Below are 24,493 nucleotides of genomic sequence, written 5' to 3'. Positions count from 1 at the left end.
TTTCAAGAACCATTTTCACGATTTAGCCCAATAAAAAATAATTCAAATCTTTGTACATCTCTACCATATATCCTTGCTCTGAAATTGTAAGTTTTATTGGTGGAAAAAAAAACACACACACACACACACAGAAAAAGTCACATGAGCAAAAATGGAGCTGAGCTCTCTCGATTTTACTAAAGAACCAGATTTACTGTAGATTATTTTAATATATTAGTTTTAGTTGCGGTTGTAAATTTTTCAGTCGGAGATTTTTTAGGTTCTACTAATAAAGAAAAGATCTGGATTCAATTCATCTATTTATCAAATCAAGTCATTTGTTTAATATAGAAAAAAGGACAGATTTATTAAGTCAGTGTTCGAAGACTTTGATTACTGTTGCTCTCGAATAGGATCATTGGAATTAAAGCTTGTTCTTGGTTATATTGTGCTAGCATGTTTCGGGAACAACGTTGATGAGAAACTTGTTGAAGAGGTTGCACTATCTAACCCCTCTACTTAAAAAAAGAAATAAAGAAAGAAAGCTTAATTGAGAAACTAATGAATATTTTGATGTTGGACTTAATTTCTAATGGATGTCACCATAGGAGTTTAAATCCAAAACTTTTTACCACATGAGCTATCTTTCGAATACTATCATCATGAGAACCATTTATCTAACTAGGCGTAAATTAATTTAGTCCCAACATTATAACGATATACAGGTTTTCTTGTATCATACTGAAAATGTCTCTGCTTTCGAGAGGGAAAAAAAAAAACCCTCTGCTTATCAGGCCGTCGAAATGTCAGCAAAAACGGCCCAGTCCATTTCCATTATAAATAAAAATATGATTTTAGCCCACTAAAAGCCCATCCCTCTAGGGTTCTTTGTAGTTTTGTTTCTATGAATTAACCATTACGACCAAAAACAAAAAAAAAAAAAAAAAAAAAAAAAAGGCTTCAGCTACTGATTTCTGTATCGACGCCGCGGCATTCACCACGGTATCTTTCTCTTCATCTTCTTCTCTCGTACACCCACAGATTATTGTGCAACTTAGTTCTCTTGATTTTTATTTAGCTTAAAAGAACTTCAGTAATCTCGTTTTTTTTGCTTAAGTTTATGGGTTTAATTTGGTTTCGTGGATGGTTTAGGGCATTGGTATTTACTTGTCATAAGAACACAGTTATTTTAATTTTTTTAGTGATTTTGTTTGTATGCTCATAATGTAAACTGGCCTTATCAGATTGCATAGTTCCATTATGTTGTAATTTATTTCTTTTGCTGAATGCTGATTATTCTAACTGGATTTCTGTTTGATTTGTTTGAAATCTTACTGTTGCTGGGTTTTCATCAAATTTTATAAGCCGTTTTCTATTTTGCTTTGTTCATCATGGCAAATGAAAAGTTCTTAGGTAGTGGTTTGGTTGTATAGTGGGTGTGTGGTGGGAGGGAGAGGGAGACCCATAGTATTCTTTGTGCTGGTTTGATTCCTTCAGTTGGACATCCGTTCACAACGGTTATCTGGTGCTCACTATTTACCTCAATTTTGATCACTTTGCAGATGAAGAAAAAAAGAGGAAGTCATATCAGTGATTCCAATCCAATTCTCAATTTGAAGTCTATTATCCATCAGCATTCTCAATTCTTCGACATGTTAGTTGAGCTCATACCTGCTAGGTTCTATCTACCCGTTGATGATGATGATAAGCCATGGTTTCAAGGTCTCAGCAAGACTGCAAAAGCTTCAGCAAAGAAGGAATCAAAGGAAAACATTAAGAAAGCTCGAAGAGAACGGTTGGATCCAGAGAAGTCTTCTAAGACAACCCTTGATTTGCTAAAGCAAAGTTTGGAAAAGAAGTCAAACGATGAGAGTGATAGTGACGAAATAGAGATCAAGCCTGTGGTGCCTGGCCTGGAAGATGATGAATGTTCAGTGGAAGATGACGAACGTTCAGTGACATATGAACAACTCCAGCAACGGCTTCGTCGTAAACTTGATGAGTTTCGGGCTGGTCGGCATTGTGAAGGTTCAGAGAGAGCAAGGAAGAGGATTGAGCGAAGGGAAAGATATGAGAAGAAACGGAAGAGAGAAGCCGTATCTGATGGTAAGAAATCTACTGGTGATGATTCAGCGGCTAAAGTGGAGAAAGATGTTGCAGAGGCTGCAAAGGAGCTGACATTCGGTTATGTCAAACTTGGGGACGAAGATGAGCTTGGTAAGACAAATAAGAAGAAAAAATTGTCAAAGTTGCAGGAGCTTGAGAGGGCAAAACAGTTGCAAGAAGCCAAGAAAGATCCAGACAAGGGTGAGATAATCTCGCAGAAGCATTCTTGGAAAGCAGCAACAAGTAGAGCTGCTGGGATCAAGGTTCACGATGATCCAAAGTTGTTGAAACAAAGCATTCAGAAGGAGAAGAAGCGGCATCAGAAGAATGCCGAGAAATGGAAGGGAAGGGTTGAAACCACGGAGAAGATGAAAGCAGATAAACAGAAGAAGAGATCAGATAACATATCGCAGAAGAAGCAAGAGAAGATAAACAGGAAAATCGCGAAAAGAGAGAAAAAGCTCATGCGGCCAGGGTTTGAAGGTCGCAAGGAAGGTTTCATCACCCAAGGTTAAGCTTGGAATTGCGTTGTTGTCAGCTTATTTTCGAAAGAATTAGTCTAAACATCATGTAAAAGTCCAGGGGAAGTTGATTTGATGGGTTTCCCTTATCCTTCTCCTTAAGTTTTGATTCCCTTGTGCTTTGAAATAGTTGCTGCTTAAGAGCTGATTCTTAATAGATGAATGTGATTCGAGCATGGCAGTGTTGCTGAGTTTTAGCTAATTTTTCTTGCGAACAGATCTTTATTTATTGTTGCTTGAGCTTCTGGTATTCTCTTTGATTCTATATTACCACATTTTGGTTGAAGGAAAGGGATATAATTCTTCTGTTTCTGGGCTTAATCAAGTTTTTGAATACTTGCTAATACTCGTTTACCATTAACAACAAATTTAGAGGTATTCCAATTGATATCTGCTAAGATCATGAATTCAACATCGGAATATTTAAGGCACCTTGCTTTCGGAAGTTTACAACCAGGCAAACCATGGTAGCTTTCTTCTGAGAAAAAACTCAAGAACGTTGTAAAACTTTAGTAGCTCGGCTCACCCACACCCATCCCAATTAAGTTTAGTAGGCCATTACTCACTCCAATTTGTAGGCTACAAGACTTCGGAGCTTTTGATTTGTTGACTCACCCTCTCTCCCTCTTTACCTCACCCCCTCTCTCTTTTGGTCATGTGACAAGCACATGACGAGAGCCCAAAACAAGACAAAAATTAGTTATTAATTTAAATCAAATTTCCTAAACTAAATAATGTAGTTATTAATTAAGTGCTAATTAAAAATATTTATTTTAATAATGACACATTATTTGGTTTGCAAATTCAATTTAAAATTTTAAATCTCTAGCATTTCGTATTTAATTTTACTTCCTCATCACCTAGCTAGGAACCGAATCGGAATTCGCATTCAAAAACACCCAACACAAACCGATTTATATCAAAGAGGATGCTAAGCATGCACTAACTAAAACCATGCATACATTTACATATGATGTACACATACATAATGCTGAATATTGAACCAATTCCCACATTACAAGTCCGTACACACACGCACGCAAACCCACAGTTGGTCACCGCTTACATCCCTACCTATACAACCCACAAAAGGAATTGGATCCTCTCTCTCAGATCCTCCTGATAAAGACATTTTAATCCAACAGTTACAATTATTATAACTTTTAAAATATCCCTTATTTGTATTCGTTTTGTCCTAAGCTCAGGAGAGGATCCAATTCCCCCACAAAAAACCACAAAGTAAAATACTTAAAATTCCACATTAAATTATGAAGTACAAAACCTTCCCAGAAACGGAGAGGAAACAAGAGACGGTTCACTCCCTTCGCAAGTGGGAGTCTCACTGCTATATATGCTATCCATATGCCTTAAACAACCCTAGAAGCAGGGACTCCTCCGGTGGTGCCCTTGTGTATCGGATCCCGGCCAGTAACTGGGTAGTCGGTGTCACGGTAACCCGGGCCGTACTTGCTGCTGAAGACGCCCGCATGAAGCATCAAGAGGTACAAGAGCTGAGTGAACGTCAGGATTATTATGAAAGCCTCCAAGACCTTCAGTCTCCATCCTCTGTATCCTCCAATGTTTATTTCCTTGCATGCTAACCTGTTAACAAGCAACACAATTAATCATCCGACTAATTAACCACACGATGAGTCTATTAAACAACATTAAGCGTGCTTAAGTGCTATATATGTGATCGAGTCAGAGTTTGAGATTTACCCAAAGGCCAGTGCAGTGAGAGCCCATGCCACGATGGCGGATGATCCTGCTGCAGCTAAGCTATCACTCCTCCAAGATCTGATGTGGTTTGCTCCGGCCAGCTTTGATGCTGTGCCCATCACTCCAGCCAATATGGAGAATACCAAAAAGAACATAGTCGCACCATTTCCTCCAAAACCTGCCCAAATTTTTACAATATGAAATTCGAGGCTACTCAAAAACCACAAAAAAAAAAAAAAAACACAAAAAAATTGGGAGTCTGTGTTCTTGACAAGATGATATTCGAGGCTACTCTGAAAACACCTAACTACGACAAGGGAATTAGTTCAGAGACTAGAGCTAAGTTTTAAAGGGCTCATACTCTCCTAACTAACTGGTAAAATCTGCAGTAACTCGGAGTTAAAGTCACCATTAAACAAGAAAACCAACAAATCAAAGAGAGGCAGATGATGAAAAAACTTACTAGGGTGGTTAGTCTGGCCATTGATGAACTTGTTGAGACACCAACTAGCAAAACCGACAACGATCAAATACATGATCAAGTTGAGAAACAGCAATGGAGCTGCCACGTTCCTTCCCACAGTCTGAGCCATCTCGCCCTCAAATTCCACACAAACAGAAAAATCAGCAACAAATCAAACAGCTCTCTCGGTATTTCTTACAAAATATCACTGAGTGAACACACTTGGATAACGAAATTGTTTTGGTAAGAGCAAAGAGGCACTCTTTATAGAAGAGGCAACCGATGTCAATGGTGTTTTGACAGCCATGCGATACGTGTAAAGCAGTCAGATTTGCATGTGGATCATTGGTTTACAGGTGGTGCGACACGTGCCTTGATTTGCTCATTCTACTGCCCAAGAAACCCTTTTCCTTTGTGAGTTTCAAACTTTAAACAAACGGTGCATCATCCACAACACCAGAAATATCTTAAAGGCATGTCGGCTACACTGCATAGCCATGTCCAACACCCCTGTGGGCCCACGCATCAGCGGTGGAGATCATGATAACCATGAATCGACGGTTGTGATGCTGAGTATTTCAAAACAAAGCCGTTTGGGTCTGGGTTACTTTTAAGATCCTCATACTTCTCTGGTCATCATAAAAACTTGATGTTTATAGCCTTTGGACTTCTAGTATGTAAATATCTGGCAATTAATAGTGGCAAAAAGTTTATAAGATCGGATAGAGCTTTCATTTTCTAGTATGATTCTTGTTTCGTTCTAGGGACTGGAACATCTTTATTAAGTTGTTATCTTTAACTATATTCAAATTCCTTCGGAATTAAAAGACTGCTTTGATGAGAAATCTATAATCATTCAATTCCAAAAATGAAATGTGATAATATATAGACAATTTTTTTTTAAGAAAATCGATATCATTAACTGAGAACCATTACACCATTTTTTGGATGAGGAGATCCAAAATAACACTCGGAGGCTCCTCGATCCAGACTCCTCGAGTTCCAGTAGACACTACTACCTTTGTCAAGCAATGGGCAATACCATTATTATTCCTACAAATAGAAATAAACTTTGAAGCAGTAAAAGAAGCTGCACTAAATATAATATCTCCCACCAGCAAGTCCATAGTTGAAGCCCTATCCACACAAGAGTTGACAATGGACACTGCTTGAAACAAATCACTTTCGACTTGGACCTTGTGAATACCAAACTGTTGAGCCAAATCCACCCCATGTTTCATTGTTGGCAATTCTGCCTGAAGAGTCGAGGAAACATTGGGCAAAAAACATGCCATTGCAGCCACGAAACCACCATGCGCATCACGGACCACAGCTCAAGTTCCACCCACCCGTGCCTGCAGCTTTGTAGCGCCATCCACTTTCACACGCACCCAGTCCTCCGTCATCTCCCCGTCCATCAAACCGCCACCAACCCACTACCCAGCTTCCGTTGCCAGCTGCTGTACCACACGAGCACGATCATCCACCACCTAGAATTCCTGCATCCATGCCACGACTCTTTGGGCCACCAAACCAGGTGGCTCATTCTTACCGTTCCAAATACGATCATTCCTCGCTCGCCAAATATGCCAGACCAACATGCATATAACGTCAAAGACATATTGCTTAGTTTGTAGTACCCATAAGGACCACTCCTTAGCCGAACTACAAGGAACAGAATCAGCGAGAAAACTACATGGGGTCGCAAACCACATTGCTCTTGCAAAATGACACTCCTTGAGAACATGTACCTCTGACTCCGGGGCTCTATTACAGAAAACACATGTCAAGTCCGATGATACTCCTTTCTTCGATAAAGTCTCCTTTGTCGGGAGAATATTTTGACAAGCTCTCCACACCATATTCCGCACTTTCAACGAGACTTTGGCCTTCCCAATAGCCTTCCATACAGGAGTAAAAGGACTTCCTCCAGAAGCCGAAGAATATGCACTTAGTTCTTGTGGCTTAATGGACTCCCAAGCAACCCAATACGCACTCTTAACAGTGAAGATACCCCGATCATTAAAGTGCTAAATTAGCTTATCAGGCGGAAGCCGAAAACTAAGAGGTAAAGCAAGAATAAATTCCTTGTCTTCCTCCTCAAAAAGCTCATTCAGCACCGTGTCATTCCACATTTTCCTATCCACATCAATGAGGTCACAAACCTGCAACTCCTCCTGAGAGGAAGGCTGCAATGTTATGGGATGAAAAGTAGACAGTCAAGGCACCGATCTATCCTTCTAGACCTGCACCGATGCTCCATCCCCAATCAACCATCGCGTACCTTTCTCCAACACCACTCTAGCTTTAAGAATATTAAACCAACAATAGGAATAAGACGACAACACTGATGCATCCCAAAAGGAAGTATTGGGAAAATACTTAGCTTTCAACAATCTTGCTGTTAAGGAATCAAGGAATTAGGCAATTCGCCAACCTTGTTTCACTAACACCACCAAATTAAAAGTATAAAGATTCTAGAAACCTATACCACCTTCCGATTTTGCAATGTACAATTTATCCCATGATTTCCAATGGATCTTCCTCGAATCCGGATCACTCCCCCACCAAAAGCGAGCTATTAGTTGATGTAACTCATCATAAAAAGTCTTTGGAAGTAGAAAACAATTCATAGCATACGAAGGTAACGCTTGAGCCACCACTTTTATATGCAATTCACGTCCTACTCCACTTAAACACTTCCTTTTCCATCCACTCAACCGCTTATGAACTCGTACCTTTATATAAGAGAAGGTTTGGCATTTATTCTTCGCCACAAATGTAGGAAGATCCAAATAACGCTTATGCCGATCCACCAACTGTACTCCTAGGAAGCTAGCAAGCCTTTGTTGCTCTCGAACCCTCACATTCGCACTGAAAGCAATGTTACTTTTCTCCAAGTTTACTTCCTGCCCAGACGCTTGGGAGAACACATCCAAAATATGTTGGACCTCGACACATTCATCCAAATTAGCTTTACCAAACAAGAAACTATCATCAACAAACAATAAATGATGGATACTTGGTGCTCATTCACAAATGTGAATCCCACTAAGAGCACCTGTCTGCTCCTTATGCGTAAGAAGTGCCAACAAACCCTCAATGCACAAAAGGAATAAGTAAGGTGATAATGGATCCCCTTGACGGAGACCCCGGGATGGCTACACATACCCACATGCATCACCATTGACCAAAAACGAGTACGACACAGACGTCACACACATTATCACCACCGACACCTACTTACTGTCAAACCCCAACCTCAGCATCATAGCTTCCAAAAAAAACCACTCCACCCTATCATATGCCTTACTAAGGTTTAGTCTAAGAGCGAAAGAACTCTGATGCTATCAAATGACCAGGCACAAACGCACTCTGATGCCGGAAGATTATTAAGCTCAAATATTTCTTCAAGCTATTCGCAATCACCTTTACTCTGATCTTATAAATAACATTACACAAACTAATCGGACGCAACTGTGACATCTCCTGTGGCTAACTCACTTTGGGAATCAAGACAACATGAGTAAAACACACCTCCCGGAGCAGTATACCTGAAGTGTGAAAAGACCGGACTGCACTCACCATATCATGCTTAACCACATGCCAAAATTTCTGGAAAAATAGAGGTGACATACCATCCAGTCCCAGAGCTTTGGACGGGTGCATCTGGAAAAGGGCCACACGAATCTCCTCCTCTGAGTACGGCCTCAGTAAGTCCTCATTCATATCGGTAGTAACTTGTGGTGAACAAGCTCCCACAACCTCTTGCACCACACGGTCTAAGACGCCCTGAGACTGGAAAATATTCTGCCACTGTGTCCTCAATGCCAACCCTCGTATCCTGCCATACCCTAGTCGAATATCGCAACCCCTTAATATGATTCTTCTGTTTACGGTTAGACGCACGTAAATGAAAAAACTTCGTATTTATGTCCCCCTCCTGTAACCATTGGACCTGAGACTATGCCTTCAATAAGTCACCTCCCTTCCCAAAAGTAGATACAAACTCTCTATCAATTCACCCCTAGCTTCATGAACCGCAGTCGAATGAGGTTGCTCAAAGAGCACTCCTAACTTATCACGGACCTTTGCAATCTCTGCCTTCGTAGACCCAAATAGCTCATTTTTCCAAGCAAGCAAAGCGTACCTGGTGAACCGAATCATCTCGCACAATTGGAAGAGAGGAAGACCCACCACCAGTTTACTCCATGTCGAGCTAACAGTCTCCTCACAACTCTCATCCCGAAGCCACATCTCTTCGAACCTGAATCGTCTACCCCTCATTCTACTAGGCAACTCCATCGCACTCCTAATTTCCACTAAAATAGGAAGATGATCCAACTTCGAAGGATTGAGATGACACACCCTTGTCATGGGAAATAGATTAAGCCACGGTTAGGATGCGAGAACCCGATCAAGTCGACATCTAACCTCGTCCTCCCTGTTATCCATCTAAGTATACTCAGTCTCTACAAAGCCCAGATCAATTAACTGACACGCATGGATTGCCTCTCGGAATCCATCCATTTGGCTTTCCCTATGTTGATTACCACCCAATTGCTCTTCCACACTAAGGATTTCATTGAAATCCCTCATACATATCCACGGCAAGGGACTTCGTTGACCCAAACTCTTAAGTAATGCCCATGAAAGATGCCTATTTGATGTGACCGGATGACCATAAAATCCAGTTAATCTCCACTTCTGCTCTGCCCTGTGAACCCTACATTCCATTTCTATATGGTTCATTGAAAAAGATAATATCACAAGCTCCACCTCATTCATCCAAAAAACCGCCAACCCCCTAATCTCTCATTACTCGCCACTGCAAAAAGAATTATCAAACCCTAAACTACGTTGCTTCTGTAAAATCACACTCTCACTACATTTTGTCTCAGAAAGAAAGACAATAAGGGGACGATGTTATTGGGTAAGCCCCAACAAAGCCTGAACTGCATGAGAATCCCCTTTTGTTGGAATTGAAGTAGTGGAACATTCAGTTGATGAATGAGTTATTTTCCCAAGAGGAGTTGGATCTAATTGGTGGCATTCCTCTAAATCTACAGGATAGTGAGGACCGTAGGGTTTGGCACTACGAAGGAAATGGGAAATTCATTGTCCGGAGTGCATATCATGTTGTACGGGGGATAAATGTAGCAAATGGTGAAGGAGTAACTGGCTCATCATCTTCTTCTAGTATTGTTGGCGAGCAGTTTTGGAAAAAGCTGTGGAGTGCTTGTGTTCCGAGGAAGGTCAAGATTTGTGTGTGGCGTGCATGTGTTAACATTCTGCCCACGAGATTGAATCAATCTTTGTAAGCGAAGATTGATGACATATGAGGTATGTGTAGTTTGCGGAGGTTCGGTGGAATCAACATAACATGTTTTCAGAGCTTGTTATGTGGCTAGAGCGGTGTGGTTTTGAGGCCTGGGTGTTAGGGTGGATGGTGTGCAGGGAGAGTGTTTCATGAATTGGTTAGCTAATTTACAGCTTAATGGGCCTGCTTCGGGGTTTGATTTAGACTTAATGTTGAGTTGGGCTCTGTGGAAGCATAGAAATGAGAATCTTTGGACTAGCAAAGCACTACAACTACTTGACATTGTACTTCAGACGGAGGGCTGGATGCAAGAATTCCATAAGTGGCATAAGCCAGCGACAAAGAAGAAAAACCGGGAGGTTCAGAGATGGGGAAAACCTGCGGAGGGGTGGATTAAATGCAACTTTGATGGAGCTTGGAATAAGGGAAATAACCGAGGAGGTTTTGGGGTGGTGATTCGAAATCATTTGGGGAAGTGTCTTGCTGCTGCTGCTGCTGGTCTCGTTGAGAGGATTTTTTCAGCGGTGCATGTTGAGCTCTTTGCAGCTTGGAGAGCTGCAATTTTGGTCTGCTCTATTGGTACGGTGGAGAGGAAAGTTCAGTTTGAAGGTGACTCGGCGGTGGTGTTGGCTGCCATGCGGGGGAGTAAAGACGACCACTCAACCCTTGGTCTTATAATTAATGATCTTCGGTGTCTTCGCATGGAGTGGGTGGAGTCAATGGTTAGTCATATTCAACGGGAAGGGAACTCGGCAGCCCATCGACTTGCTCGGATGAGAATTAATAGTGTTTAGGAGGTAGTGTGGTTTGAGGAACCCCCATATTTGATCCAAGATATACTCCTTCAAGAGAGTGCGTAATTCTTTTCAATTGTTTATTTGAGGATAGTTCTCTTTTGTGCGGGACGCTCTTTTCCTTCGACTGGGTTGAAATCCCCAACAAGGTTTTTATCGAGGCCCATTATGCACACTATCCTCAGTTTGTACGAATTTGGTCTTACTTAATGAATATCGTACTTTTGATAAAAAAAAAATGGGATGAACATGAGGCGGAGGAAGAGAACAAAAAATACACACAGGCAATATAATAATCATATTGGTTTTAATTCCGGTTCAGTGGTATTTAGTTAACTGTTTGTATGAAATCATCATCATTTTTACTCTGATTCTAGACACATAAACATGCCATAAATGTATTAGTTCACATCCGTAGCTTGAGAAGGAGCAATTAACTTAATATCATTACTTAGGTGAAATAATATTGTATTTGTCTATTGTGTATATAGTCTAACAAGTTATGTTGCAACTTTTTAATATGACCCATTGAGCATGTTAAGTAATAGTCGTTCTTATCTATAAACCTACTTTAATAGTGTAACAAGACATCCGTGACTAGGGATGGGCAAAATACCCGCGGTTATAGGTAACCGTGGTTACCCGCCTATTTAAACTTTACGGTTACGGTTATGGGTAACCGTTTAGATAAATAAACGGTTATGGGTATAACTGTTTGCCCGTGAAATTTAAATAGATGGTTATGGATATTAACCGCGGTTATAAACGGGTAACCATTTACCTATTTATTTTATATATGTAAAGTTGAATATTTTAAAAATAAAATTATATATATGCGGCTGTTTGACAGGGGATGAGAAGTTGTGTTATTAACCCAACAATCACATCTCTTCAATTTGAATGTTGCATCTTTTGATTGTTGCCGAAAAGACATAATTCATGGTCAACAAGTGTAAACATTCTCCTAACCATATTCTCTATCGGACAAAACTTAGATCAATGTTGTTGACTATGGTGCATGGTTTATATATCTAATTATAATATAATGTAGCTCATTATATATATTATGTTAATACTTTACATTATGGGTTAAATAACCCAAGAATATTATCTTCTAAACAGTTTTCGTAACCCAAGAATACTTAGCAAATATTATATTACCTTTATTGGTAACAGTTAAAAATATCGTCCGTAAACTATTATTTCAATTATTGGAATGATATAAGGACTTAAAAAATTAAAATACGAAAATGTATGATGAATGTACTTATAACAGTGTTTAATTGTCAAAAAAAAAAAATTATGACAATTTTTTTTTAATTTTCAAGTTGTTAAAAAACATGTAGACGGGTGAAAAAGAGGTAATGGTAAAAAAAAAAAAGACAAACGGGTTAAAAAGAGTAAATAGGTAAACGGGTATAAACGGTTACGGTTAAATGGGTAAACGGTTATGGATATGGTTAACCGTTTATAAACGGTTATGGGTATGGGTATAACCATTTAGGCAATTACCCAACGGGTAAACGGTTATGGGTAAACAACCACGATTACCCGCCCGACATAACCGTTGCCCATCCTTATCCGTAACGTAGCAATCAACGTTGTTGCATTAATAACAATGTCATTTTGTAATTTGAGAATATTATGTAATATTAGACACTAAAATTTACAGTTATAATATTATTCTACATTCTGGTAATTTAAATGTTGAATCACATTGAAACTTTTTTTTTTTTTTTGGACAAAGAGGAACCATTCATAACAGCAAAAGCCAGCAGCCAAGCTACAAAACAAGGAAAGGAAAGATTACAGGAACCAAACAGCAAAAAGAGTCAACGAGGACTCACCCTAGAGTTAAGACTAGGAGAAGACAAAGCACGACACAACAGCGGGGCTAAGGTCCAATATGCACTTCTCCACAGTCTCAACTCCAGGGGAATTAAGGAGGGCAGGGGAGACCATCTTTGGACAAAATATGAACTAGAGAGGATGGGGGTCGAATGACCCAAACATCAGAACACATCCCTCTTTTACAATGCGACGCAACCCAATCGGCTGCACTATTCGCTTGACGAGGAACCCACCGCCAATAAATCGAGCAAAACTGAGTAGATAGATTCCGAATTTGGATTAGCAAGGGAAAAATGGTCCAATTGGCTTTCTTGAAATCATTGTTTAAGCTCCCGATAAGCTCCTTCGAGTCGGATTCAAAAACCACATCGCTAAAGTTACTATCCAATGCTGAACGAACGGCAAGAAGAGCAGCCTTAGCCTCCGTTTGAAGAGCTGAAGAAGAAAGGCAAGGGGAGGAAACCCCATTAAAAATCGACCCGTTTGATGAACGGAAGACAACGCCCAATCCAGATTGAAGGGAATTTCTTGACCAAGCACCATCAAAATTTGCCTTGATAACTCCAAGCGGGGGGGCTCTCAAGCATGGGGATGAGAGACAGTCAAATTCGGCAAAGGAGTACTGGGGTCTCCTTGAGACCCAGTGATCGTGAAAAACTCCGCCGCAGCCCGAGAAGCTTTCTCGGCTGTATACTCCGGGGAAGGAACATAACCATGAAAAATACAATGACATCTAGATTTCCAAATCTCCCAACATATGAAGGATGCCACGGTGTAAACCCAAGAGTGCGAGTTCGAATTAACGCCCACCGTCCTCTTAAGCGCAGACCACCACGCATCAAAAGAAGTGATGCTTGATCGGTCTAACCTGTAGTTTAGGGAGCTAGCAAACCAAACCCCAATCGTCCAAGGGCAGAGAAAGAGGACATGCTCCGCTGACTCAGGAAACTCTTTACACAGAGGACACAAAGGATTTTGGACAACCCTTCTATTGAAAAGGCCCAGCATCGTAGGTAAGCAATTAGTAGCCACACGCCAAAGAAATAATTTGATCTTGGGCAAAGATTTAATACTCCACAAAGACTTCCAGAAATCATTCCCAGCTTGGTGAGAACTCTGAGATTTGCCCCTACATAAGACTAGCTCCCTTGCCCTGGGGATATAAGAAAAATTATAACCACATTGAAACTTAATGTCATGTTGTAATAGCCTTAACGTGATAGTTGGCGTGGGGCCCAAAATGGAATAGTAATGAATCTCTAATATGATGATGTCCACACATAATATCTTACGTTCACACTGTAGTGTGACATCCACTTTGTAAAAACTAACGTTGTTAATGTAATAACAATAGTATTTTGTCAAAAAAATATTGACAATTATAGATTTTGACAATTATAGTGTAATATTATGTTTCTTCTAATTATAACATTGAATCACATTAAAACTTAATGCCTTGTTGTAACAGTCTACGATTAAATACTGTGGGCCCAAAATTAAACAACTCCTTGATGTTCAGTCAAAAGTATTTAACGGTCAAGATAGTTCACTAAACTTAATCAAGGGAACCATAGAATTTTCTCGAATGTTTTAGGTGGTATGTTAATTGTATAGAATCTCACTTTATTGATTTCAAATTTTACTTTTATTATATTTTCAACCAATCTATGTTTTACTGTCGGTGCCTTAAGCCGCATGTCGAACAAATGCAACACTACTATTAGGATTAATTTGGTTATGCATCAAATTAGTAGGATAACCAAGCTAAACGAATTTGTTTAATGACTGGTTCGATTATTTCCTTTCATAAGCAATGAAGAACATATTCCTCGGTAAAAGGCAAAAAAATAGTTCGTTTTGTACCCAACACATAGCTCCGATTAAGAATATATCCTATATACTCTTACATATATAGAAATTTGAACCAAATGTTGAACAAATGATACCATTGAAGTGAAGAAATTTTGAAAGTGATATGACTTATAGGAAGCTTTTAAGGGAAGAGATCCTTTTTTTTTTTATATGAAAATAAGATTAGTTGGGAGGTCTACATCAATTCGAACTTTAACAAATCGAACCCGTCTATTTTTTAAATTGCACCTCATATATTATCCTTGAGTTCAAAGAAATTGACAAACACTTTGTGTTCTAAAAAGCATTGAAATTTCATCATGATAATTAAAAAAACAAATTGTTTCAAATTGAGTTGAATTTTTGTAAGGATGATCTATGAATGGAGACTTATAAAATAGACGGTTTGGATCGTTGAAGTTCGATGTGAAATGGATTCCACAACTAATTCCCATTTAAAAAAAATTGGAATCCCTTTAGATAAAGGCCTGTGACTTAATTTTACATCGGTTTAGTGATGTAGTTTTTGGTATTAATATGTGAGATAAAATATGTTACTTTTATGGATTTTGAATTGCTTATGTGCATATGGTCTAATAGTTATAGGGTAGCTTTTGAGTTTCTACCCATACGTTTTGGATTCAAAACTCTTCCTTCTCCTAAATTAATGTAATTGTTTAGAACTATCACCCTCCCTTTAATAATAGTAAAAAAAAAAATGGTTAGATGCTTTTAGAATAGGCTGAATCTAACTACATATACATGTACATTGAATATGTCATCCTTCCAAGTCCCATTTGGTGGATGGATGAGATATGTTGTGATCAATTAAAATGGATTTGAGTTCAATTCGTTGTTCATTGTGTCAAAATTGAGATGAACATAATGTTGATGCACAAAATCAGTGAGGACTTTGGTACAATAGAAAGTGTTAAGTTTGTGACCTTCGCTAGATTGCTCCGGTCATAGTGTTAATAAGTATGTAAATGATAGAGACAGGGAAGCAAATACAAGATGTACGTGGTTCATCTAGATTGGCTACGTCCACGGAATATGGGAGTTCTCATTAATTGTGAAGGGTTTACACAAGTACATAGGTTTAAGCTCTCCTTTAGTGAGTACTAGTAAATGATTTAGTACAAATGACATTAGGAAATATTGTGAGAGAATGATCTCTATTTATAGAAGAGAGTTTCAAGTTTCATTCTGACATTGACACGTGTTGTGTTGTGATTGGCTTCTGATGTTGACATGTGTCGCGCTATGATTGGCTTCTGATGTCGACGCGTGTCGCGCTGTGATTGGCCTCCTGGTTGAAGGGAAACTCTTATAGGTCCTTGAAAGTATAACGTTGACCGATGCTTAGTAGTTTCGGGATTGGTCAAGTATGGTACAAACAGTGCCTCCCTAAGTTCCCAAGTGAGGGAAGCTCCTCGGTTGGGGACTTGCAAGATCCAAACCATTGAGTAATCACGAAACTTCTAAGTACTGAAGTGTGGTATCATTTTCACTTGCCTTATCTGTCTCATATGTAGATGTGACATCTTCTCTAGAAGTACTTTTCCTTCATCCAGGGGTGGTATCTTTAACCGATGAAGATGCACAAGGTAATGTATCAATTTCACTTGAAGCTTACTTGTAGTTTTGGACTTGGTCAAGTGCGATACAAACCCTATAGTAGGAGTCCCCCAAGTTGCCGAGCTAGGAGATTTGCCGAAGGAGGTAACAGACAAGGTAAGCAATCAGACTTTCAAGCAAGCAACCTGGATCGGAGGTTCGACTTTGACTTCCGGTTGATTGTTCTCCTTCTCCTTATGTCGTAAACAGCAACAAAGATAAGGAGAAGCAAATAGAGAAAAGATGATATGAGATACTTTTGCTTTTGAAGAAGTAACTTTCCACAGACTTATTCTTGAACTGGGCTGGAGGGTTTTCTGGTTTCCTCCAGAGTATAAGGTTTACTCAAGAATTTGAGGGTCAAAACAAGTCCATTAAATCAAGAGTGCGTTCGATCTTGATGATATGTGATACTTTTTCTATTGACAAAGTAATAGATGAATCGGCATGTGTTCTGTTGTGCTTTTCTCCACATGCTTCCTTGTATCCTTCTCATTTGCCCTATCTGTTCCTTAGGCAGATGTGGTATCTTTTCTGGAAGCATTTGAAGATGAGTACTCGAGAGCAATGCTAGGTAAGTAATCAGGCAAGGAGTTCCAGGTAGTCAGTTCCTGACTGGAAGCTTGATTCCAAGTGCTGACTGATTGCTCTCTTTGTCCTTATCTTGCAGGTAAGAACAAGGCCAAAGGAAAAGACAGGGAAAAAACATGATATGGGATACTCTTGCTTTTAAACCTGATGATATGAGATACTCTGGCTCTGGTGTGGCTTGTTTGCAGAGGTATTATCAGGGGGAAAATAAGCTGAGTATTTCGAAAGACTCTGCTGAGAGTGCCCTCTCAGATGTGAAGAAAAGTTGGGTATTTTTTTATTTGCAGATTTGCCTAGTTGTGGAGGATGAAGGTCGACATATATAGAAATTGTCCCAACAGCGAGTAGTAACGTTGTTCCTTTACCCTTCTCGATCATAGCAATGTAGTGGGAGCTGTAAGATTCACGTGTTTTAACTTTGTCAGAGCACTTTGAAAAAGTGGTCTGTGGTATCTGGAAAGCTGATGTTGCATGTGAAGATTGCAGATAAGCTTTATCCAAGGAAATCTGGCTCTCAAAGTTCAAAGATCAGTGTCTCTTCGATTTTCAAACAAGCAATCCTGTCGAGGACTTGGCTTTCGAGATTCGGAGAATGGTGCCTCTTTGATTTTTGAGAAAGCAATCCTATTGGGAGTCTAGCTCTCGAGATTTGGGGAGCGGTGCCTCTTCGATTTTTGAGCAAGTAATCATGTTGGGAGTGTTTTCTCGATGTGAGTAAAGGTTGGGCATTTTTGCCAGTTTGCCTTGCCACGAAGCACGGAGGTTAACACACACAGGGACTTTCCACTTATCAAGCAGTGGTGTTGTTCTTTTACCCTTGTGGGTAATGGTAGGGTAGCTAGACCTTCAAAATTTATGTGTCTAAACTTTGTCAGAGATCTTTGGTAAAGTTATATGTGGTACCCGAGGAGCTGATGTTACGTGTGGGGATTGTCGACATATTTTACTCAGGAAAATCTGCTTCTCAAAATTCGGAGAATGGTGCTTCTTCGATTTTTGAACCAACGGCCTTGTTGCCCTTTCTTTTTTAGGGGCACCAATTATGTGCAAGAAGTACGTTCAGAGAGTTATTGCTTGCATGAATTTTCCCCTTATTTTTGTACTTTAGAGATTTATTGCACCTCATTTCTCCTTCATCATTTCTGAGAATGTCTGGCCCATCCGACCGTCTTTTTTACTTGAACTTTGGTGAAGAGGCAGCCATGCATTCTCAAGACAACATATAACGCCCATTCTTCTTATCCCCTACTGGTCATCTTTCCGTTGGGGACTCTGTAATGAAGAATGATATGACCGCTGCGGTGGTGGCCATGAACCTTCTCACTCCTAAAGATAACAGACTATTTTCCAAACGGTCTGATGAGTTGGCTGTTAAGGATTCTCTGGCTCTAGTGTTCAGTGTGCAGGTTTTGTGTCTAATATGGCCCAACACCTATTTGCTCGAACCCGCCAAGTTGAATCATTGGTGGCTGAAGTGATAAGTCTCAAATAGGAAATCAGAGGGCTCAAGCATGAGAATAAATAGTTGCACAGGCTCGCACATGACTATGTTACAAACATGAAGAGGAAGCTTGACCAGCTGCAGGAATTTGATGGTCAGATTTTACTTGATCATCAGAGGTTTGTGGGTTTGTTCCAAAGGCATTTATTGCCTTCATCTTCTGGGGCTGTACCGCGTAATGAAGCTCCAAATGATCAACCTTCGGTGCCTCCTCCTTCTGGGGTTCTGCCTAGTACTGAGGTTACGAATAATCACCTTCCGGTGCATCCTCTTTATGGGTCTCTACCGACTGCTGAGACTTTTCCTGAGCAACCTTTATGAAGGCTCCCTCTTGTTTGTTTATTTTGATTCATGTCTATGTACATATTTGTAACTTATCGGAGATATCAATAAACAAGTTTTGCTTCATTTCAACGTATTGTGTTAAATACACCAAGGTTTTCTTCACTAAGTTCTTTGAATTTTTTCTTTTGTTGAAGCTTGTATGTTGAAGCTTTGAGAGTGAAGCATTTATGTTGAGGTTATGCTCCCTTAATTTCTCGAGTGAGCAAAACTTCTCGATTGGAGACTTGAAAAATCTAAGTCACTGAGTGGTCGTGAGACTTCCAAGTATAAAGGTGTAGTAGCATATGGTAGGAGTCCCCCAGTCTCCGGTAGAGGGAGTTGACGAATGAGGCATTTCCTTTCTAAGTGGTAACCCAAAACTTCTCATTCATATATATTTGTTATGAAAGTTGTTAAGCCCAAAGAAGAGGAGGCCTAGGCAATTTTTTTTTTCGAATTTTTGAATTTTCAAATTTCCGAATATATATATATATATATATATATATATATATTTAAGCTTTGTAGATGAAGCTTTGGTGTTGAAGCTTTGTAGGTGAAGTTTTGAGGTTGAAGCTTTGTTGGGTACCATGAATTGATTTTACTTCACACTATCTTGATCAAGATAGTGTGAAGCTTTTGTAGGTGAAGCTTTTGTGTTGAAGCTTTGTAGGTGAAGCTTTTGTGGGTGAAGCTTTTGTGGGTGAAGCTTTTGTGATGGGTGAAGCTTTTATGGGTGAAGCTTTTGTTGGTGAAGCTTTTGTAGGTGAAGTTTTTGTGGTGGGTGAAGCTTTTGTGGTGGGTGAAGTTTTTGTGGGTGAAGCTTTTGTTGGTGAAGCTTTTGTGGGTGAAGCTTTTGTAGGTGAAGCTTTTGTGGTGGGTGAAGCTTTTGTAGGTGAAGCTTTTGTGGTGGGTGAAGTTTTTGTGGGTGAAGCTTTTGTTGGTGAAGCTTTTATGGGTGAAGCTTTTGTAGGTGAAACTTTCGTGGTGGGTGAAGATTTTGTGGGTGAAGCATTTTTTGTGGGTGAAGCTTTTGTGTTGAAACTTTGTAGGTGAAGTTTTGGAGTTGAAGCTTTGTAGGTGAAGCTTTTGTGTTGAAGCTTTTGTAGGTGAAGCTTTGGAGTTGAAGCTTTATAAGTGAAGCTTTGGAGTTGAAGCTTTTGTTGGGTACCATGAATTGATTTTTCTTCACACTATCTTGATCAAGATAATGTGAAGCTTTTGAGAATTTGTAGTTGTCCTCCATTGATGAAGCTTTTGTTGGTGAAGCTTTTGTGGTGAAGCTTTGTTTGGTACCATGAATTGATTTTGCTTCACACTATCTTGATCAAGATAGTGTGAAGCTTTTGAGAATTTATAGTTGTCCACTATTGATGAAGCTTTGTTGAATTTCCCAATTTTTTTTTTTTTTTGGAAAACTAGAAATTTGTTGAATTTCCCTTTTTTTGTTTTTTTGGGGAAACTAGAAATTTGAAAATGTGGGAGAGACAACATATACAAATTTTTCTTCCACACTGTTGAGTAAGAGATTGTGATGCAAGCCACACCTTGTAGTAGTCGAAGGTTTGGACGAACCATATAAATTATATTTGCTTCGAACAGTCTTGATCAAGAGTGTGTGAAGCTTTCTACGAGTTGTAGTTACCCTTCATTGATGAAGCTTTTGTTGGCACCATAAATTGGTTTTGCTTCACACTGTCTTGATCAAGAGTATGTGAAGCTTTTGAGAATTACGGTTGCCCTCATTTGATGAAGCTCTTGTTGACACCATAAATTGGTTTTGCTTCACACTGTCTTGATCAAGAGTGTGTGAAGCTTTTGAGAATTGTGGTTGCCCTCCATTGATGAAGCTCTTATTGGCACTATAAATTGGTTTTGCTTCACACTGTCTTGATTAAGAGTGTGTGAAGCTTTTGAGAATTGTGGTTGCCCTCCATTGATGAAGCTTTTGTTGGCACCATAAATTGGTTTTGCTTCACACTGTCTTGATCAAGAGTGTGTGAAGCTTTTGAGAATTGTGGTTGAACTCCTTTGATGAAGCTCTTGTTGACACCATAAATTGGTTTTGCTTCACACTGTCTTGATCAAGAGTGTGTGAAGCTTTCTATGAGTTGTAGTGTTTGCATTGTTACATAGGGGAAATGTCCGAAGCAGATGCAAGAGGGCTGAATAGCTTGATCTTCGTATGCCATGCACTGAAGTTGTTGTTGGCTTGCAATATGACTTTGTTGGTAACTATAACTCTTGTTGGGCATAAGTGTTCCCTTAGTTGAGTTGTCAAGCTTGAAGGTTTTTTATTATTTATGAATGCTAGGAGTTCACATGTACAAGTTGTACCACTCGTCTTCTGGTAGGTGGAATGAATGGTGAGTTGATTTCATCCCTTGGTTGGTGGTACGAAGGTGAGTTCCTTCATCACCATTCATCACATTTCATCACCTGGTTGGTAGCACGAGGATGAGTTCCTTCTTCACCTGGTTGGTGGCATGAAGGAGAGTACGGGTTGTACATTTCATCACCTGGTTGGTGGCATGAAGATGAGTTCCTTCTTCACTTGGTTGGTGGCATGAGTGGCAAGTTGCCAAATGATATTAGAGTACGGGTTGTACATTTCATCACCTGGTTAGTGGCATGAAGGAGAGTATGGGTTGTACATTTCATCACCTGGTTGGTGGCATGAATGGCAAGTTGTCAAATGATATTAGAGCACGGGTTGTACATTTCATCACCTGGTTGGTGGCATGAAGATGAGTTCCTTCTTCACCTGGTTGGTGGTATGAGTGGCAAGTTGCCAAATGATATTAGAGTATGGGTTGTACATTTTATCACCTGGTTGGTGGCATGAATGAGAGTACGGGTTGTACATTTTATCACCTGGTCGGTGGCATGAAGGTGAGAATAAGGGCAAGGTGTCGAGGCATATTTTAGCAAGTGTCGAATGACACAAAGTATGTTGAACCCTTTCGAAGCACAGTTGGCTTATGTATGAATGTGTTGGAATGTATGATTGAACGAATATATTATAAAGCTGTTCGTTTATTTGTATAGTCTTGTTGACATAGACTTTGTTTCATGTTGGAAGCATTCATGTTGAAGTTTTGAATCCGAGTGTTTCATTGCTAGGAATGTAAGAGGATTAGGACCGAGTTGTCTAAATCACCTCTTTATTGAATTCATGCCAAATAGTCTTCGTTACATAGGATGCCGAATGGCTGAAGCTTAACACTTGTACAATGTGAGTTTACTTGTAATAGTATTTCAAGTGATCAGCGTTCCATAGATGGCCAAGGGTCTTGCCATCAGAGCTTTTAAGCTTGTAGGAGCCAGGGCGACTGATGCCAACAACTTCAAACGATCCATCCCAGTTTGGACTAAGTGTTCATTCACTCGGAACTCTGTCGCAGAGTAATCTTTTCTTCATTACCCAGTCCCCCACTTAGAAAGAACGAGGTTTGACCCTTGAATCATAGTAGTTGGAGATACGCTGCTTGTAGGTGACATTCCTCAAGTGAGCCTGGTTTCTGTGTTCCTCGACTAGATCTAAGTTGACGATAAGTTGTTTGTCATTTTCGCTTTGGACGTAGTTCTGGACTTGGAACGTTGCTTGCTTAAGCTCAACTAGGACAACTGCCTTTGTATCGAAGGCATGTAAGAATGGGGTTTCTCCTGTTGATGTCCGATACGAAGTGCGGTATGACCAAAGAACTTCGGGTACAAATTCTGGCCAACAACTTTTAGCCTTGTCCAAGCTGGTTTTCAAAGTTTGCTTGATTATTTTGTTGATGGCTTCAACTTGTCCATTAGATTGGGGATGAGCCGGGGAGAGGCAAAACATAAGTTGATGTTGAACTTAGAGCAGAACATCCTAAACTTATTGTTGTCTAACTGTCGCCCGTTGTCAGTGACTATCACATTGAGAATGCCGAATCTACAAAGGATGTTCTTCCATACGAAGTCTTCTATTTTTGCCTCAGTAATGGTTGCCAAGGGTTCTACTTCAGCCCATTTTGTGAAGTAGTTAACTGCAACGATTTCATAATGGACCTTACCCTTCCCTGCAGGCATTGAGCTGATCAAATCAAGTCCCCATTGGGCAAAGGGCTAAGGGCTGATCATAGGAGTGAGCGGCTCGGGAGGGGAGTGAGGAATAGTTGCGTCGCGTTGACACTTATCACATGAGCGAGATATTCTGATGGTATCTTGGTGAAGTGTTGTGTGCTAAGGATCGAGATCCAGCATGATCTCCGCATACTCCTTCATGTATTTCCCAAAGGACAATTTTTGCCTCTGAGGGCGTAAGGCATCTTAGGTATGGTAGGTTAAAACCTCGCTTGTAGAGTTGTTCATTAATGATCAAGTAACGGGTATCCTTGTATCGAATATGCTTAGCTTGGACTTTATCATTTGGAAGGGTGCCATGAGCAAGGAATCTATAAATCAGGGTAATCCAATTATCTTTCTGTTGTAAGTAGCACACTTCCATAGTCATGGTGTTTGGTGCTGCCAACAATTCGACCTGAATTTTTCTCCCAATCTTGTCTTTCACAGCTGAGGTAAGGTGAGTCAAAACATCTGCATGACTGTTTGCTACTTGAGGAATTTGGGTGATCTGGTAGTGGAAATGTTTGAGCAACAATTATGTTTGTGCCAGATATGCTGCCATGGAGCTATCCTTAGCATCAAAGTTGTTAGTGACCTGGTTAACCACCAATTGGGAGTCACTAAAGATATCAATTCGTTTAACCCTAAAATGTTTGGCCAAACGTAAGCCTGCTAGGAGGGCTTCATATTCGGCCTCATTGTTCGACGCTTTGAATTTGAAACGAAGAACATACTCCATTGCCACTTTGTCAGGGGTCGTAAGGACTAGTCCTGCTCCACAACCTTGTTGGTTGGACCATCAACATATAGATTCCATGCTGGGGCTGTTGGTTCTATTTTCTGAGCTTCCGAGGGTAATGAAACCATTTTTTTAGGTGTAAAAATAATGTCAACAGGATATGTGATGTCGGCAATGAAGTCTGCCACTGCTTGGCCCTTCTCATCTGGCTTTGGTTGGTAAGAGATGTTAAACTCACCCAATGTTATCGTCCATTTGATCATTCGCCCAGAAGTGTCAGGACTTTGGAATATCTGTCGAAGAGGATGATTGGTAAGCACGATGATGGAGAGTGCTTGGAAGTAAGGGCGAAGTTTTCAAGCAGACATGACCAATGCTAGAGTCAATTTCTCAATGTTGAAGTATCGTCTCTCCGCATCTTGTAAGGCCTTGCTAGCATAGTAGACAGGCCATTCGACATTACCATCCTTTTGAATGAGAACGGAACTTACTGCTGAAGCTGATACCGACAGATAGATAATGAGAGTGTCACCAACCTCAGGTTTGGAGAGCAAATAGGCTTTACTCATGTAGTCTTTGAGGTTCTTGAATGCCTCGGCACATTCATCAGTCCATGTAATGTACTTCTTACTTCCCTTAAGTTCTTGAAGAAAGAAGTACATCTGTTTGTGGCCTTAGAGATGAACCTAGTTAAGGCTGCCACCTTGCCAGTAAGGCTCTGGATGTCTTTTGAAGTTACCGGTTCCTTCATGTCGATGATTGCTTTGATCTTCTCGAGATTAGCCTCAATGCCTCGTTGGCTTATCATGCAGCCTAAGAATTTGCCAGAGTTTACGCCGAAGGCACATTTGTTGAGGTTCAACCTCATTCGATACCTCTTCAGAATGGTGAAAGTTTCAGATAGGTTGGTGATGTGTTGGTTAGCATGTTTGCTCTTGACTAGCATATCATCAACGTAAACTTCCATGCTCTTCCCAATTTGTTCGGCGAACATTGAATTGACCAGTCTCTGATAAGTC

The 24,493-nt window shown here is 40.1% G+C and overlaps 4 protein-coding genes across 4 annotated transcripts; 2 read left to right on the top strand and 2 right to left on the bottom strand.

Moving 5' to 3' along the window:
* Positions 1-862: 862 nt before the first annotated feature.
* Positions 863-2,782, top strand: LOC114820515 (ribosomal RNA-processing protein 14-C-like). Its single transcript, XM_029091372.2, has 2 exons — positions 863-981; positions 1,542-2,782. Exon 2 carries the CDS (start codon positions 1,542-1,544, stop codon positions 2,598-2,600), a length of 1,059 nt encoding a protein of 352 aa, XP_028947205.2. The 5' UTR covers positions 863-981; the 3' UTR covers positions 2,601-2,782.
* Positions 2,783-3,549: 767 nt separating this feature from the next.
* LOC114820516 (membrane protein PM19L-like) lies at positions 3,550-5,241 on the bottom strand. Its single transcript, XM_029091373.2, has 3 exons — positions 4,789-5,241; positions 4,326-4,503; positions 3,550-4,208 (listed from the first exon to the last, which is right to left on the bottom strand). The coding sequence occupies exons 1-3, from the start codon at positions 4,916-4,918 to the stop codon at positions 3,974-3,976; spliced, it is 543 nt and encodes a 180-aa protein (XP_028947206.1). The 5' UTR covers positions 4,919-5,241; the 3' UTR covers positions 3,550-3,973.
* A 4,553-nt stretch (positions 5,242-9,794) lies between these two features.
* On the top strand, positions 9,795-10,902 carry LOC114820403 (uncharacterized). Its single transcript, XM_029091017.2, has 2 exons — positions 9,795-10,043; positions 10,282-10,902. The coding sequence occupies exons 1-2, from the start codon at positions 9,795-9,797 to the stop codon at positions 10,900-10,902; spliced, it is 870 nt and encodes a 289-aa protein (XP_028946850.2).
* Positions 10,903-12,841: 1,939 nt separating this feature from the next.
* On the bottom strand, positions 12,842-13,486 carry LOC114820402 (uncharacterized). The gene has a single exon (XM_029091016.2). The coding sequence runs from the start codon at positions 13,484-13,486 to the stop codon at positions 12,842-12,844; it is 645 nt and encodes a 214-aa protein (XP_028946849.2).
* Positions 13,487-24,493: the final 11,007 nt, after the last annotated feature.

This window comes from Malus domestica, chromosome 13, assembly GCF_042453785.1.
Source record: "Malus domestica chromosome 13, GDT2T_hap1".
In the NCBI taxonomy this organism is placed as follows: domain Eukaryota; kingdom Viridiplantae; phylum Streptophyta; class Magnoliopsida; order Rosales; family Rosaceae; genus Malus; species Malus domestica.
Note: the sequence above shows the minus strand (reverse complement) of the source record. Positions and strands in the feature narration are given on the sequence as shown.